Genomic DNA, 16,679 nt, shown 5'->3' with positions numbered 1-16,679 from the left:
TTTGCCCCTGTCTGAAGTAGTTGGAGAAGCATAAAAATGTGATGGTCCAATTATAGAATGAATTGCAAGTCACTTATTTTTGCATGTGCAACCCTCCCATAGTCTTCAGTAAGAAGGTTACCATTACATAAAAAGACTCCTGGTACACCTGCTATGTTACAAAAACAAATACAACTTCACCAAATAGACATGAAAATCAATACTAAGGCTTGTGAAGAGCTGTTGCAGACAGAGCTCCAAGACTGTGAATCACATTTTTGGGGTTTTATATTTTTCCAAGGACAAAAAGTAGAACATCAATCTATTTTATTTTAATCTTTATTATAAACAAATTTGTAGTTTTCAGAATGGGATTGCTACATATTAGATAACAAAAACATCAAATGAATCAGTTTTATCTTTTACTAAATTAAATCAGAACCAGCAAAACAAGTATTTTTTAAAAGGATTTAGTCTATTGCAAGTAGAACAGCTTTACAAACATGGAATTAAAGATACACGGTTGATCATATATACATAAGCAGCTGATGACACTCTGGACAGAAACATACAAAGAACTTCTTTGCACATAAATAGATTTTTTAAAGTATATTTCTTTCACATGTGTACAAAATTATTTTGTTTTCTACAGTGAGAGAAGTTCTTGGAGACAAACAAGGACTCTTAAGAGACAAAAGCCTACATAGGATGTGGGCTGTCATGCACACAAAAATGTAATAATACAATTTACACAGCATTCTTATACAGTACTTTAGCTTCTTATATACATACTTACAAGACACTTTTGTACACAAGATGCCACCTTTGCAAATGAAATGGCACCTCCCCTGAAAGGCTGCATTAGTTCCAGTGTTTGTATAAAAGATAAACAAGTTTCAAAAGGCAGCACCACTCTGCAGAGTCAAGGATCCACTGAGCTGCAGCTATAGTGAAGGCAGTGGGGTAATTATGCTGGCTTCTGTGTTTACACAGCCCAAGTGGGAAAGGTTGAGATATGACCCTTGAAGTCTATACAATACCTTCTACAAGATGTGTCTGTGGCTAGAAAAACAGATTTTACCAGATCCATGGCTAAAGCCACACGCTTTTGCTCTTCATCTCTATGCTACTTAAGTCAAGCATTTGCTTCTGTCTTTGGGGGAGAAGTTTGGCTTTCATATGGCCTTTTCAGTATGGTTATTTACCAATGGTGGGGCTGAGTTTAGCACACACAGGACCTATGAAACTTTTCTTTAATGCACACAGAAAGGGTGCAGAGTGCAGCAATGACAGGGGACCCCACTAAGCTTCTGCTGGACTGGGGAATGCTCATAACCTGTGACAATCAGGTGCCAAGTTTGCTGTGAGATTAGGTCAGGCTTTCACTTTATTTTAGGCACAACAGAGACAGAAGACTGGGGTTTTGCTTCTTGATTCTCTTTATCATACTTTGTCCAACTAGGAAACAGTACCCAGAGAATATTCAGAGCAACCTACAGGTGATGCCTTTTAAGACCTGACAGTGTCTAGATAAATGGTACCTGGACATCAGCCATGCCACACCTATTACAGCTACACCTGTGGCTTACACACAGCCATACTCATACCACACTGTCTGCTGATCCCCCTGGGGGTCAGGAGACCCAGGAGTGCTGTTGGAGCTGTTTCCTCTCACAGGCTCCTCTACAGCCCCGGAGCTACTTTCCAACAGCTTACCCTGGCACTTGGTAAGTAGGGCATCACCCTGGCCTTGTCCTGGGGAAGTATTTGCCTCAGTGCTGCTGCAAACAGCCCTGGCAGGGGCCACTGTGGCCACCTCCTCAGCACGAGGTGCTGACTTGGGTTTGACTTTTGAGGGAGTATGGGTTGCAGATGAGTAGTGTTGCCCGGAGTTCACACGCTCTTGCTGCTGGACATTCAGACTGCTGGTGGATGCAGTGGGTGAGGCAGCGAACTGATGGAAGGAGAGTGGCCTCTCATCTTTTGGAGGGACCAGGGAAAGGCGCCTCGCATCAAGCTGCCGACAGCGGGAATCGACACCTTGCGCGGAACCTGCCACCTTTGCGGACTGCGGCCTCTCTCTTAAGGGTGCCTGGGAGCTTGTTGGCACAGAAGCCCTGCTGCTCTGACAGACAGAGTCCTTGCCCCCATGCAGCTCTGCTCCTGACTTCTGAGGGCTCTCCTGCCTGTAGGCCTCTGGGCCAGCGGCCCTGAGCAGGTCTGCAGAGGCCAAGCTGAATGCCCTGCTCAGTGAGGTGCTCCTCCTGCTCGCGGTTCCAGGCTGCTGAGGCTGTGCCATCTGCCTCACCCCACTGGCAGACTGGTGCTGTGCTGGGTGAGGAAGCTTAAGGGACACTTGGGGGTTTGCCAGAGCATCAGGTTCAACTTGTCTGAGGTTTGGTTTCATGTAATTGTCGGGCTTAGCCAGTCTTCCTTCTTCACCAGCCACGGCCATCTTCACAGTTGGAGCAACAAGACCAGTGGGCATCTTAGCAGCCTCCTTTCTGGATGGCTGAACCAGCAAGTTTCCAGTAGCTGAAGGCTCATTTGCTTTCCTAAAATAATCGCCGAGCAAGTCATCTCTGTTTGTGGAGGTGTCCTGGTGTGAGAAAATATGCATGTCACATTAAAGACAACACATTTTGTTTAAAGAATCATGCAGAACTCTGTATTCACAAAATATTCCTTCCCACTTAATTTAAACCAAATACAATCATAGATTTTACACAGTGGAAACAGAAGAGATGGATGTTTAAAATGGGTATAAATCCAACTCAAGGAATAATGTGCTTATTGTAATTAGATTGTGACAACCTTGCTTGCCAGGTTAATTGTCATAATTTCTACACAATTTTTGTTGCAACCTGGACAGCAGCTCTTTTGCTTCCTATCACATCAGCCACTGTTACTTTAACATCAATATAATATGATGACATTAGCCATTGACATCAGCAGATATCAATTATGTCTGCCACATTCCAGAACACAGTTAATCTGGATAACTGTCCCCTGTTACTTCAGGAATGTAACAGAAGTCAATACCTTGGGGAGATGTGCTAGCATTACAAAAAAATTTAATTCCTTCTTCATTGATTCCCTTCACCTCTCCCATTCAATATACTATATATGTTAAGAGCTGCATGTACAATACAATGAAATGTACAAAAAAAAATTACAAAAATTGTTGCCTACAATGAACTTGCAAATTTCAAGTCAGACAATTAACCTGGCAGTAAAAGAAAATATACAATGAATATTTCATGGGGATGGGCCATGCAATCCAAAAATGGTGATGATGTTTGATCAGCTGATGTTGTACTATTAGCAGAAGACATGCTCAGAACAGTTAAGGGACATGCTGTCATTACAAACAACAATGCTGAACAAGCTCATGAAATTTACTCTTCTCTAGGGAGCATGCTTAAAGCTTAATACACTTATTTCACTAGTGTTTCAAATATTTCTTCCAGTCAAAAAACTTCTTTTCCACAAGCAAACACCATCAATGGCAATAGTGCAGCGTGAGAATTTCTAAGCTCAACTAAGCATTATGGTGTTAAGGTTATTTTTAACTTCACTTAAACAGCTGTTACGGACATTAGCATTACAGAACGACGAGTCCTCCGAAAACACGCACATGTGTACGAACAAACGCTGCCAATACTGCATGAGCAATTAATGCAAGTATCTGTAGCCTTTAAAGTAACACCTAGGAGTTACAGTATGCGTCTATTGGTATTAATGTGCTAGCAAAAGCTGTGGTAAGTCAGGAGCTGTTGCCTTCATAATAAGAACAATGGATACCCTGGGGATATAGAATGAAGCAGATCTCCTATTTCCCCTGCCTGTTCTGTGCCTCATGCTGTCGGGATATGAAACACTGAGGAGCGATTCGAGTGACTGCGAATGTTCCTGATGAATGGAAGGACATAGGGTGTAGCAAGAGGGATACAGTGAATCAGCTTCTAACAGAAATTGGTGTAATGAAATCATTTCACTCTCATTTAAACTGCGCCGATGCTGAAAAGGAACAGGATGACAGAAAGAATGAAAATGGACATGGTCAGGTAGTTACAGACACACAAAAGTAATAATTTTAAACTGCTCTAAAAGCTAAGAATTGTACTTAGGGTAATGAGGGAGGAGGAGGTATATTTCAACATTACTGTGAAAATTCAAGGACCAGAATTTACTGATGCCATGAAATGGCACAGCTCTGCTGATTTCAACACTTTTATCAAGGCATTCATAAAACAGAAATCTCTATTCACTTACACTAACAATTAACAGTTTTTAAGATATTAACCTGTTCAATAGTGCACTGCCTCACTATTGTACAGCATGTCTGAGCAGTGAAAGACAAATGCCATGTAGAAAACAAACATTTAGTTCCTGAAAAAAACACTTCAATGAGCAACATATTCTTGTAGCCACTGAACCAACAGGGCATATCAGTAAACAGACAAACATGGTGGAAGTATCAAAAACTTCCTTCTGCAAGAAAAAGAGCCTTTCTTAGATGCACTGTTTTTTTCAGATTGTGAGATGGTTTTAACAACTGAATATTTTGCACTTTAACTGAAAACTATTCTAGGTTTCATTCCTAATTATAGATTCAGCAGCTGAAAATTACACAGAAAACATATCAGTTTATAAATAAAGATACCTGGAGCTGAGAACTGATGATACAAAACCTTTACCACAATTATCTGCTAGCAAAAAGCCCCAGCAGTCCAATACACAGTACTTGTAGTGAATTATATGACTTGCCATAGCTGATAAACAAAAATAAATTAGCAGAGTGCTATATGAAAGCTAATTTTACCTTAGTTATTGAAACTGTCTCATTTGTTTTGCAAGATTTGATAGTACTTGTGTATATGAAAAAGGACCATCTTGTCTCCCTCTCTCTCTATGCCCTCATCCTCCTAAATCAGCTTTGAACAGTTTTTCTGACATGTGAAATGGGCTATCCAGCTCTGTTTACTTACACTTGGTAGAGACAGCCTGTTGCTCTCTTCCAAGAACTCTTCCAAAGTTACCATCTCACTGCCAGGAGAGGCACATCGCTGCCTGCCTGTGTGAGACTGGCATGGATTGCTCCTCTGAGGTACATCACAGGACATCAAACCATTCCTGTGGGAGGAGGACTCATGCCTGCTGCCAAGGCTTAAGAAAGCAGCAGCAGAGTGAAGGGAATGCGTATCTCGGAGCAAGACTGGTGCCTCTCTGCTTGGCACCATATCTTCACTGCTGAGGCTCTCAGTTCTACCATGGATATGGTCTAGGGAACCTGAGGAGAAGCATAAATACCATTAATGACACTGCTCTGGCATCATTTCAGTAGATTTCACACTCAGGTAGGAACTTATAATCCAGGGCTGTTTCCACACAGACTGGGTGGCATTTTTTATCTTCATTCTTTCTCCTACAGAGCTCAAAGCAATCAGAGCTTTGAAAAATCAAGACTACTAAATATCCTACAGCACCTTAAACAAACACAATTACTTCAAAGAATAAAAATAGCACTGGAGGCTAATAAGCCTTATTATTAAGGTATATTAGTAAGGTAATATTGGGGTGCCTCTTTACAACCTGTGTGTCATTGAACAATCTCTCAGTCTTGGCCATGTGATCTGAGAGTTAGAACCTGACAGTGGAAAAGCAGAAAGTGGATTTTTCCACAGTATCAGGTCTCCTTGAATCCTTCAAGGATGCATAATTTGCAAAAGCAAATCTCCAGAGCACACTGACTCCATACATAAGCTGTGTGCAGAGTAAGAACCACAGAGATCTCTTGTTGTAGAGAGTCTAAGAGTGGCCTGATATTTCCCACAATACGATGCCAGTCAGACTGAAGTAAAACTCGACTGTTTGCCTTAAAAGCCACCCCTTGCCAGAATCAATCCTAAAAAGCACTTCTTGCCAGCAGTTTTGATTCCCAAGACAGCCATGTCCAGATTGCATAATCACTACCATTTCAAAACAAGTCTTCAAAATTAATTGGAAGGAAAATGGCATTTTACACACAGTTTCACGGAATTTCACTTCCTGTTTGTCACAACTCAGCTGTAAAAGCTTTACCTTTCAAATTGAGAGGTGAGCTACTGCTGGAAGCGTTCCTACTGCTCTCTAAACTGTTTGGCCTGGACACTGAAAAACATAAATCAAGCATTGAACAAACAGATCTTAAGCTCCCCTGATTCTCTAAAAGACTTGGCTACAGTCTCCCTTCTGAAAATAGGACCTGTGCAACCAAGTCACTTAGAAAACATTAACAACATAATACACACAGGAGGCCAAAATCTAGACAGAGTAGAAAACATCTTCATTTTTCAAGTTGTTTAGGATCCATCTCGTTTATCTCATTTTTGCACAAAGAAAGATGTTCTGGGTTTTTACAGTAACTATAAAGTAATGCATATACTGAAAAAGTTCAACAATAAGTTGCTGTCTCTTTTTCAGTTTTCTTTGGAAGGAGCTGGTGGCCAGCTTGCAAATTCAGTTTTCCGCAGTCTCTAAGCAGGCAGTGCTGCTGCTTCAACAGCATTCCCACTGTGCATCCACAAGCCCCACACCAAATTTCTCTTACTGCTGATTTACTCCCTTAAGGAAGGAATTAAACATTCTCCAGAAAAATCAGCAACTAATCTGTAGGACATACATTAAAAGGTCTGTTGGTGGGAGAAGGCAACTTGCCTCAATGCCAGCATTGTTTTGAAAATTCATTTTGGCAAAACATCCTTTAAAAGCCTCAATAGAAAACCAGAAGCAGAAAGAATCCCATTCCCAAAATGGCGCTGAATTACTACACCTCCTTCTGTAATATAAATGCAACTAAACCACTCCAGGACAGCTCGTGTGGATGCAATGAAACAAGTCTTAATGCAGATGTTTAGAGCACTCACACATGCTACAAGCTTACCCTGCCGTCTGGCGCTTGCAAACTCCCCCTCCGGGGACTGTTCACACAGATTATCTTCTGAATTATAGCCTGGAAGAGAACATAAAACTTAAAAGGCCAATTGAACACAGGTTCATCCTTCAGGTCTGTCTCCAACACATTCTAGCAGTGTAGAAGACTGAGGTGATCAAGAGGTTTTTATAGACCCATTTTCTAAACACTGGGCAGGGAACCACTGAAAAACTGACACTCAAATATGCCCTGCCAAGTTGATGACATTACAAGAGTGAATAAACCCCACACCTCATCAATTAAACCATGCAGCAGATGAAGCACGAGTGAAAATATTACTGCTCTGGTTTTGTACTTGAATGCCACTTGCAGCCTTGCAGGAACTATGAAGCAGCCTGCCCGGCACTACCAGCTGCTGTATCAAAGGCACACACACCTTTTGGCCTGCTCTGGAGCCGGGAGATGGGGGTGGAAGTGTGCATGGGAATGGCTGAGGTTGAGCAAGTCCTGGGACCCATTTCCACACAGCTGGGTTTCGTTGCAGAGTCTGCTGAGATTTCAGCATTATCATTGTTGCCTCCGTGATGGGAATTCCTTTTTTGCTTTAGGTCCATTAGCACTGGTGGAGAGAGAGGTAAATGAATAAGACTCAATGAAAAACAGCATTAGGGGATTTGTATTTATCTGCCCATACAAACATGACAAACAGGCACAAAGAAACTGCACAACAGAGGCGCTAGTTTGGCAAGCTTTTCCATAAACAGTGCAATAGTGGATAGGAAATTTCTGCCACCAGCTTGTCAATCATGTGTGCTCTCTGTAAAGTGTGGGAGTGACAAGGGCTGCTTAGTGCCAGTGGGAGGGTTGATATTATACATGCAACAATTACTGTGAAAGGAGGAAGAAAAGGAGCAAAGACGTGAATCCAGAAAAGATAAGTGAGGTGTGAAATTCCCATAACATTATTCCTCGTAGGTGCAATTTATAAGAACTTACTTCACTAATAAAATAGGGAAAGAGTGACAGTAGTCATGCTCTTACTCAAAGAAAAATAATGCTGATTTGAAAATTATCTATCATGATATACAGTAACTTAGTTATCACAAAGCTAACTGCTTTCAGGTTTATATGTTTGCTGTGGATAAGAGCTCAGTCTTTACAAGGTTGAAACTCTGCTGTTACAATGCAATGATTTTTAAGTGGAGTTCCTGGGATCTTAGCAATAGAACAACAAAAAAAGCCTGCTAAAATATTATTTGGATTAAGAATCTGAAAAATTATTTTCTACTGATGAAGCAAGTTAATTAATTTCTTCTAATGTCAATGTAATGCTTTAAGGCACACATAGAACAAAATTTAAACAATTTATTGCAGAAAACACACCTAATGAGATGCAAGATTCTAGATTTTATATATTTCTATGGAATACTTGATTAAGTAAGAGAAACTAAATGTTGAAAATGCAGCAGAGTGCATCAGTCAAAATAAACAACTTGCAGAGACAAAGGACAGACAGTTCAAAGCACAGAGCAGCTGTGAAGTTGTATTAGAGAAATGGACCAATGTGCTGTCATCTTAGGTGGCCCCTAAAAGCTGACTTCATTCAAGAACAGTATTTTCTCCTTAGGTCTGCATGGGCTCCACAGACTGGGCCAGCACTTTCTCTCAGAATTGAAACACATGCCATGCCTGCAGGGGCAACTACTGGCTAAAGCTCCACACACAAATCTGTATTTCTAATTGACTTCGTAGCTACACTTAATACCTTCCATGGACGCCAAAAATATTAATTTCCCTGGAAACTAACATTCTCCACAAATACCCATATGGGCAACAAACACCAGGCTGTTCTGTCAGAGTCCCTGGTTGTGCCACTGGAGACAGTTCTCAGAGTGAGAAGGGAAACAAGATCTTCTGGCCTCTCTGCTGAGCCCACAGTAGCACACTGCTCATGCTGCATCCAATTCTCCAACAGGGTGGGGACTGGACCTGCACATTCACTGCAGAAGCCACCAGGCCATGAATATTAGGCAACAAGAATCCTGGGCAATGGATTAACAGAGGTTATTCACACCCTTAAGAGAGCAAATCTACATTCTTCTTCCAAAAAAATCTGTTGAAACTGAAGCAGAAGAAACTGAAATGTCAGCTCAATTCAAGATGAATTTCCTTAATTAGAAGTACAAAACCTTGCTAAATATCAGGTCTGAATGTGAGCATCAAGACGCCTGACTGAGAATAATTTTTCCCGTAGCTTCCATTCTATATTCAAAGCTAGACTACTTAAAAGCAGAAAAAGGTGTCATAAAAACCTTCCTTTTTGAAATCATTTAGTAGCACAGACTACTGAAAAAACCCCTGGAGCTTGAGACTGTATTTTTATTTTGGTCGGACTACAACACTGTAGAAAGCACAGCAACAGCAAATCAGTTCAGCATTTTAACTGGACACAATGCAAGTACATGACTGCAGGAAAATATTGAAGCGAATAGCAACTTCACTTACTGACAACATGCACCACAGCCAATATACATACGCAAACTGTATGCCATGAGGTCCCCTAAAGTGTGCTGCATTGAAGAAATGATCCAGTGTGCAAGAGTGATTCATCTTCTACAGGAAAAATTAAGTCCATGTTCACTAATCTTTGCTTGTATTTAGAGTATTGTATAGACGTGCTGAGTGTCTCTATCAATGTGCGTGTTCTTTCATGGCATGTGGGATTTTTTTTAATTTTTTTTTTTTTTTTTTTAATAGTTGTCAGAAATAAATGAAGATAAATACTACAGAGAAGGTGTTAGAAAACTCCCAGTTCCGGGAAAGAAAGAATTTCATTAGGAGAGGATGGGATGTCGGAAGAAGACCAGAACCGGAGCCGATTAGAGAAAGACTGATGATTCGATGGAGACTTAGGAGACTTTTCTTTATCCTTGCTTTTGCTTCTCAAAAAGGCAATCTTTTTGCGCTGTGCAGCTAAATTGTTATCACACAGGTATCCCAAAAAGAAGAAGAAAAAAAAAAGTAAAAAAAAAAGCCTTATAAATAAAACTTAAAATGTCTTAACACACATTAAAGACTACACAAGCAGTAAAACCAGAAAAGGCTAAAACAATGACCAACACCTATAATGGAGGACTGATGAATGCATAGCTAAACGTATCTAATCTGACTCAGATTAAGGCATAGATTAACACATACACACAATATTTAAGCAAGTCCACTAAGAAATTACTATTAGATCATTCAAAATGTCTTTACACTCAAATTTCCTGATGTCTCCTAGGCTTTAGGACTGGTGAGCCTCATCTCCAATTAAGTGTGCTTCATGTAACATCAAAATGAATGAAGCCCCAGAGACCTTCTGTTGTCTCTGGCACTCTACAAAGGTCCTTCTGTTGTTCTGTGGCAACCCAAGCCCAACTTCTGCATGTTGATCACCTGGAATCATATGGATGATCTTATTCCATAAAACATCTCTTTTTACTTTAAGTGAAGAAATGACCTCAAATAATTAGAAGAGAGAAAGGGTTTTACCCAATCAAAACAAAACCTTCAGACAGAAAGGTACTCGCAGTAGGTTTTTAGAAGAGTTCTCTTCTCAGCTACTACCCTTCTGTTTCCTACCCCCCACAGCTGGAAGACAGGAATTATTATTCACATAACAATTTCAAAATTGCTTCTTGGAAAGTATTCCTGGAGTATAGCTATCTACATATAGAAGCTGTCAAATTATATCAACAGAATAAACAGAGCTTGGGACATATGTATTACTTTTAATAAGGATGAAGAGTATTTATTTTGAGAAACTTTCTTTTAAACCGTTACTGCAGAAACTAACTTAAAAGAAAATCATTCCCTCTTCCTTACATACTCCTTAGTATTAAAAAAAAGTCATCATTTTAAATGAAAAAATTCTTAGTTTAATTCTAAATCAAAACATGGTATTGTCTCCAAAATCACCAGTTATGATAAATTGGTTTACAGTAAATGGGTTATTTGCTCTGCACGTGCACCATCTGCTGGCAGTGGCTGTCAGCCAGCTCATACCCCTCTCAAAGAGCCTGAACCACACACTATTCCATAATGCAGCTTTAAATGCTGCTTTGCTGCAAAACCCCAGTAAATGAAGTATTAGAACCAACTTATTCAGTAACAATGTATTATGCAATACATCTGGGCAAACAGAGGCTGAAGGGAGAAGTAGTAGATAAAAGGAAGAAAGCACACTAAAACAAAACCAAAGCTATTATCTTCTAGAGTATACTCAAATTTCTAGTTTAGGGTTTCTACTGTACTAAAAAAAAAAACCCAAACAAACAAACCCAAAACCAACCAAACAAAAAAAACCACCAAAAAACTCTAAAACAACAAAAAAAAGGACATAAAATACGTGATTGGGCATTAACATTATTATCTTCTAGAGTTTACTCAAATTTCTAGTTTAGGGTTTCTACTGTACTAAAAAAAAAAAAACCCAAACAAACAAACCCAAAACCAACCAACCAAAAAAACCACCAAAAAACTATAAAACAAACAAACAAAAACAGGACATAAAATATGTGATTGGGCATTAACATATCCAATATATTATTTTTTTTTTTTTTAAATTTCAGCTAATCAATTTAGGCTGGCCATTCCTTACCTAAAAAAAAAAACCCAAACAAACAAACCCAAAACCAACCAAACAAAAAAAACCACCAAAAAACTCTAAAACAACAAAAAAAAGGACATAAAATACGTGATTGGGCATTAACATATCCAATATATATATATATATATTTTTTTTTTTTTAAATTTCAGCTTATCAATTTAGGCTGGGCATTCCTTACCTTTGCTTGAAGAACACCCAGGGCTCTCTCTTTCTTCCACAGGGTTTGACCCTTGAGAGGTATTATCCTGAGCCTCGTGTTGATGTTTCAATTTTTGGGAGGCAGATGGAGAGTTTACCATCTCTGGGGATTCAGAATGCCATGTGGAGCTTTCTGCTGCTGTTTTCAACCGCTCCCTTGGGGTCTCCTTCTTTGGCTTGATAAATTTGACTAAGGCTCTGGCTCCAATCCAGGGGTTTTTCCTGATAAAGCAGGTTTTGTGAATGGAATTCAGAAAATGCTACAAGAAATACTCCCCAAGGAAGTTTACAGTTGTGCTAAAGCCATCAAGCCAACCTACATTTTTTGTTTACTGTCATGAATTGGTTCAAAAAATGCACCATGAATTTCACAGCACTTGAGATCCATTTCTCTACTGAAGCCAAAATTACTTTTACAGAAATATTTCTTCAGCATGAGAAATGTGAGAAAGACAACTGTTCCCTCTGCTAGAAATCTAAACTACACATATGGACCACATAAGACATTCTTACAGTGTGACAAACTCCACTACAGGAACAGACTGAGGAGGTAAAATGAAAGCTACTTTGAAGCCTCTTTGCTAAGATTATCAGTCAGAACTATGTATAGTGGAATTAATTTGGCCCTTTTTTGTTGTTTTTAGTATAATTTTAAGTCCCTTCTCTCCAACAGACTGGTTGCTTTCTTGCTTTGAAAGAGCAGCTCTGAAAGCTCCTAGTGCTGCTTAGTCACCATACTGGGAGCAAAGTGGTTCTTTCCCAATTTTTCTGGGAGTTTCAGATTCTTGTATTAATACAGAGGGCCCCACAAGAGGCCCTATACTCTACATTAACACAACCTGCTGCTTCAGGAATATCTTACAGAATGAGAGGGAAGAGACAAGTGGAGACAACACCACCCTTACTTCAGATGAAGTTTCTGTTATCCCCAGCTACGGAAAGCCCTTTCTTGTCCTCACTGATCTGTACAGCAGAACTAAATTCATGTGGAACTTACTTTTTTGGAGCAGGATCATAGAACTTGTACTGGTCCATTATTTTCTCTTCAAGTTTTTCCTTATGTCTTCTTAAGGCATTCAATTTATCACTGTGAGGGTGGAAAGCATATTCTGAGTCATCTGTATGAAATCAAGCATAATCAAAAAACTGAAGACCAAAAGACACCAAGAGAAGAAAGAGACTGAAATATCTTTCTGATATCCTGAACCTTCAGGTTTCACAGTCTGTTAGGAGAGGGCAAATGCAAAAGCTTACCAACCATGCTGATGGGTGATTTTTGATAAATAAAGCATGAGGTGAAAGAACAGTAGATGGTGGTGCAAGATTACTAACTAATATCTCAGGCAGATTTTGTTTGCTGGGTGTTAAGGCTAACTGTGGTTTTTATTCATCATTTTGTTAACCTACACAGGGAAGTTGGCAAATCCTATTTTCATTCAAGTAGTAAGGGAAATGCACCTCCATCACAGAACAGTCAGACACCAGGATAAACAGATCAGAGAACATCTGAACTGTATTCAACCTATTTCAGCAAACACTTCAACCACATACACCAGTACTGCTATAAAACTCAACTCAGTAACTCCCACATCATCCTGACGTGCTTAAACTAAAATTCTTGGAATTAAGAACATTTTTCTTCCTTCTTTCATACCTATAAGAGAAATTCACTGCAGTGAAAACAGGATTCTTTGTAAACACACAGTATCTTTAAACAGGGTATCTCACTTCAACATGTCAACCTGGGCTTGAAGGACACAGCAACATATGTTGATATCTGTATCCTTAAAAACAACATCAAAGCAGGTATTTCTTGAAATGCAAATGAAAAAAGCAAGAGGAGTATGAATATTTGCTATCCTTCAGGAACCTAAATACAAAATGACTCTCATAAGACTGTATTTTTGTTGCACCTTGGCTATTTTCCAAAATCTTAAAACTCTTTCCCAGTCTCCTCTTCTTTGAGAAGTACCACTGGGTTTAGCATTCCATCTTTTCTCACTGCATTTTCCACATAGGTTCATCTGTATTATTTGAAAAGAGCTGTGTTTGCCCAAGTGTTTTGTGAACAACCCTTTGCAGTAAGGCAATGTGGAAACATTTTGCGCTTTCTCCCATTACACTTATCTCCTACCAAACATCCCCTTTTCCAGCAGATATCAAGAAGATCTATCATTCCACTGCCTGCTCTTCTAGTCCTGATAGATGATTTGTATTCTATATTTGTCTGGATGACTTAAGGTTTCACAATTCCAATGTCTTTTTCCTTACATGTACTGTTTCTGTTCTTCATGATACTGCTCCTTGCTCTCCATGTTCTGCTCCAGTAACATCTGATTCTGCTGGCTCAGCATCTGAATCTGACTCAGGAGATGATGGTTTTCTTCTTCCAGATTTCCCTTTAGACGGGACAGGAGCTATTAAACAAGACAAATTAATCTTTCCTCTTCATCTGGATTCCCTGGAGTGAGTGCACCATAATCAAGATAACACAATAGCATGGCAACCTAAGATAAAAACCTACACACTTCAAAGTATATGGGGGTTCTGTTTCATAGTTTTACCTTCTATATACAGCATGTCCAAAGCTTCACACCACATATGGGAGCTCTCTAACCCAAAAGCAGCAGCAGCTGTACATTTACAGCTACTCACCTCACAGTGGTTATCCAGCTTGGTCAGAGAGATATCCATGGATTGGTGCTGCTCTTTCAGCTCATCATAGCGAGCCTGCCAACGATTCAACTCCAGCTGAGAGTTGTTCAGGGAAGTTTTCAGCTCTTTAGTGTGTGAATGGAGCCCTTCATACTCTGCCTTCAGTTGGTTGTGCAAGAAATTCACCCTAAACATGAAGAAGACAGCAGGCTTATGAAGGACACTTCACAGGAATGACCTCACATTCAAAGACCACACCATCAGTTAGCAGCTCTCACCAAATCAAACATAGTTCCAAAGAGTAACTCCTAAGAACATTTTTATTCTAACATTTCATAAAATTTTAGAAGTAGTGGTAACATCATAAAAAATTTCAAATTTACAAAAGAACTGAAAGGAAAATACATGAGAAGTAAAACTGCTATTTCTTCAATATGTAAGAACCACACCACAAATTTCTGAGGCACAATGTATTTAAGAGCACTGGGATATAAAGGCAGCTCTATTTGGCACAAATAAAGAAAACTCACATGTTATTTTTTTTATCCTAATGCATGAAATATGAACATTTAAGTGTCCTTAAGTGAGAAACACTGTGGTGTTGCAAGAAGATACTGTGGCATTCTTTTACACTTTTAGGTAAATCTAAAAATGTCTACAAACCATGAAGGTATAACATTAAATAACTAAATGAACAGATTAAGTTCTGTATCTGTTGACAGATAGGCCTGGCCCTCTGCCAGCCCTGCAATCAATATTATGCAACATCTTTGTCCCTAAGAAAATTAATTAGGAACAGAAAATTTGAAAAAATCTCTCAAGAGCTCTGTGCTGCTCTAAAGTACACTTGTACAATTGTAGCTCAACTTAAAATGTGATTTTTAAATATGATTCAACTTGACATTGCCTCAACTTGATGTGGTTTTGGCCCCTTATTTGTACCAAATAGATTCTCAGAACACCTTTGTAGCATGAACGAGCCTACAGGGAGGTTTTTGGGTGTGGCTCTCAGAAGGGCTCTGCCATAAGTTAACATCTACCCACTGATCAAGAGTCTCTAAGACTGCTTTTAATAACAGGAATGGCAGTTTTCTCTGGGCAGCAGAAAATAAACAATGGTGTAAAAACCACAAGCCAGTGCTCCTCAAGGGGTAAAAACCCAGTATAATTTGGGGGCTTAGGCATTTGTAATTCTGCCTAAAGGCAAGTACTTGGAAACAATTCATTGCAGAAAATGCTTTTGAACTGAACCAACCACATGTGGAAGCTTATTTTGTATGAGCAAAGGTCCCAAGTCTGAAGCACCAAATAACAGTACCAGTATTCATGAAGCTGACGATCTTCAACAAGTAAAAGTTACCAAATAAACAATATCAAAATAGAGAAAAAAGAACAGGCACATTATATGAAGGTACTTCAGAGCTAAAGCAACACACCCGTGTTTTGCATAATTGACTTTTATATATATATATATAGCAATTTAGCAAAGGAACCATACCTGTCCAGTTCCTCCCTCAGCTTCTGATTTTCCCCAGTGGTTATTGCATTTGATCTTCTCTCTTGTTGCAAAACCTCTCTCTCAGTTTTTAAAACCAATTCCAACTCTTCCAATTCTGCCTTGTGTTTTGTTAAACTGTTGTATCTGCAAAAGGAGGAATAGCATGCCCTCAGCTTTCATTCAAACATTTTTCTTCCTCCGGGTTAATATTTTTAATAGGTAATACCACAATGATTAGAAAGCATCTTTTTTTCTCCAGCTTTATTTATTTCATCCACATTTATGTGGTTAAACTTCTACCAAAGCTGAACAATTCAGCACTATGCATGAAAATTAAACTTAGTATACAATTCAGCAGAGAAGACTTTAGGAAAAAATAAGAAAAAGAAAAGCATTTTTTAAGGAAACTGGAACACAATTGCCATAATCTTACTTCAATTTCAGATTCTGGTCATTTAGTAAAAGCATGAGATTCTGCAGAGTGGAAACCACACCACTAAACTGGAATCCCAGTAACAAATAACTGACAGTGGTAAGAGTCAAAAACCTGAGTAGAAAGTAGCTCCCAAAAAGCAACAGGAAAACAGTGCAATGAGCAGGACTTTGTTAGATAGCCACCTAATCCATATTAGGTTATATGCATAGGTAATGGCATCCTGCATATCTACTAATCTGCATATTCCAGACAGATGATGAGGTATCAGTGAGTTGACAGCAAAACACCTGTAAGCAGAGGCTGACTCACCTGCTTGGGTTGCTCTATCTGCTCATTAGTGAAAAAA

At 39.3% G+C, this 16,679-nt stretch overlaps 1 protein-coding gene across 2 annotated transcripts in view; it reads right to left on the bottom strand.

The window, feature by feature from the left end:
* Positions 1–300: 300 nt before the first annotated feature.
* Positions 301–16,679, bottom strand: part of CCDC88C (coiled-coil domain containing 88C) — a 96,161-nt gene continuing 79,782 nt past the window's right edge. The window contains exons 21-31 of one of the 2 annotated variants that reach the window (XM_039712618.1): positions 15,898–16,041; positions 14,400–14,586; positions 14,016–14,161; positions 12,742–12,831; positions 11,725–11,966; positions 7,332–7,514; positions 6,905–6,973; positions 6,064–6,132; positions 4,971–5,272; positions 3,784–3,999; positions 301–2,578 (exon numbers count right to left, since the gene is read on the bottom strand). In XM_039712618.1, coding sequence (XP_039568552.1) covers positions 1,565–2,578; positions 3,784–3,999; positions 4,971–5,272; positions 6,064–6,132; positions 6,905–6,973; positions 7,332–7,514; positions 11,725–11,966; positions 12,742–12,831; positions 14,016–14,161; positions 14,400–14,586; positions 15,898–16,041 — 2,662 coding nt within the window. In that variant the 3' untranslated portion in view covers positions 301–1,564. The remainder of the gene's footprint in view (positions 2,579–3,783; positions 4,000–4,970; positions 5,273–6,063; positions 6,133–6,904; positions 6,974–7,331; positions 7,515–11,724; positions 11,967–12,741; positions 12,832–14,015; positions 14,162–14,399; positions 14,587–15,897; positions 16,042–16,679) is intronic. The other variant, XM_039712620.1, reaches the window with a different exon arrangement.

Source organism: Passer montanus, unplaced genomic scaffold (assembly GCF_014805655.1).
Source record: "Passer montanus isolate IOZ18808 unplaced genomic scaffold, ASM1480565v1 scaffold27, whole genome shotgun sequence".
NCBI classification, from domain to species: domain Eukaryota; kingdom Metazoa; phylum Chordata; class Aves; order Passeriformes; family Passeridae; genus Passer; species Passer montanus.
This window is presented reverse-complemented; position numbering and strand designations above follow the sequence as displayed.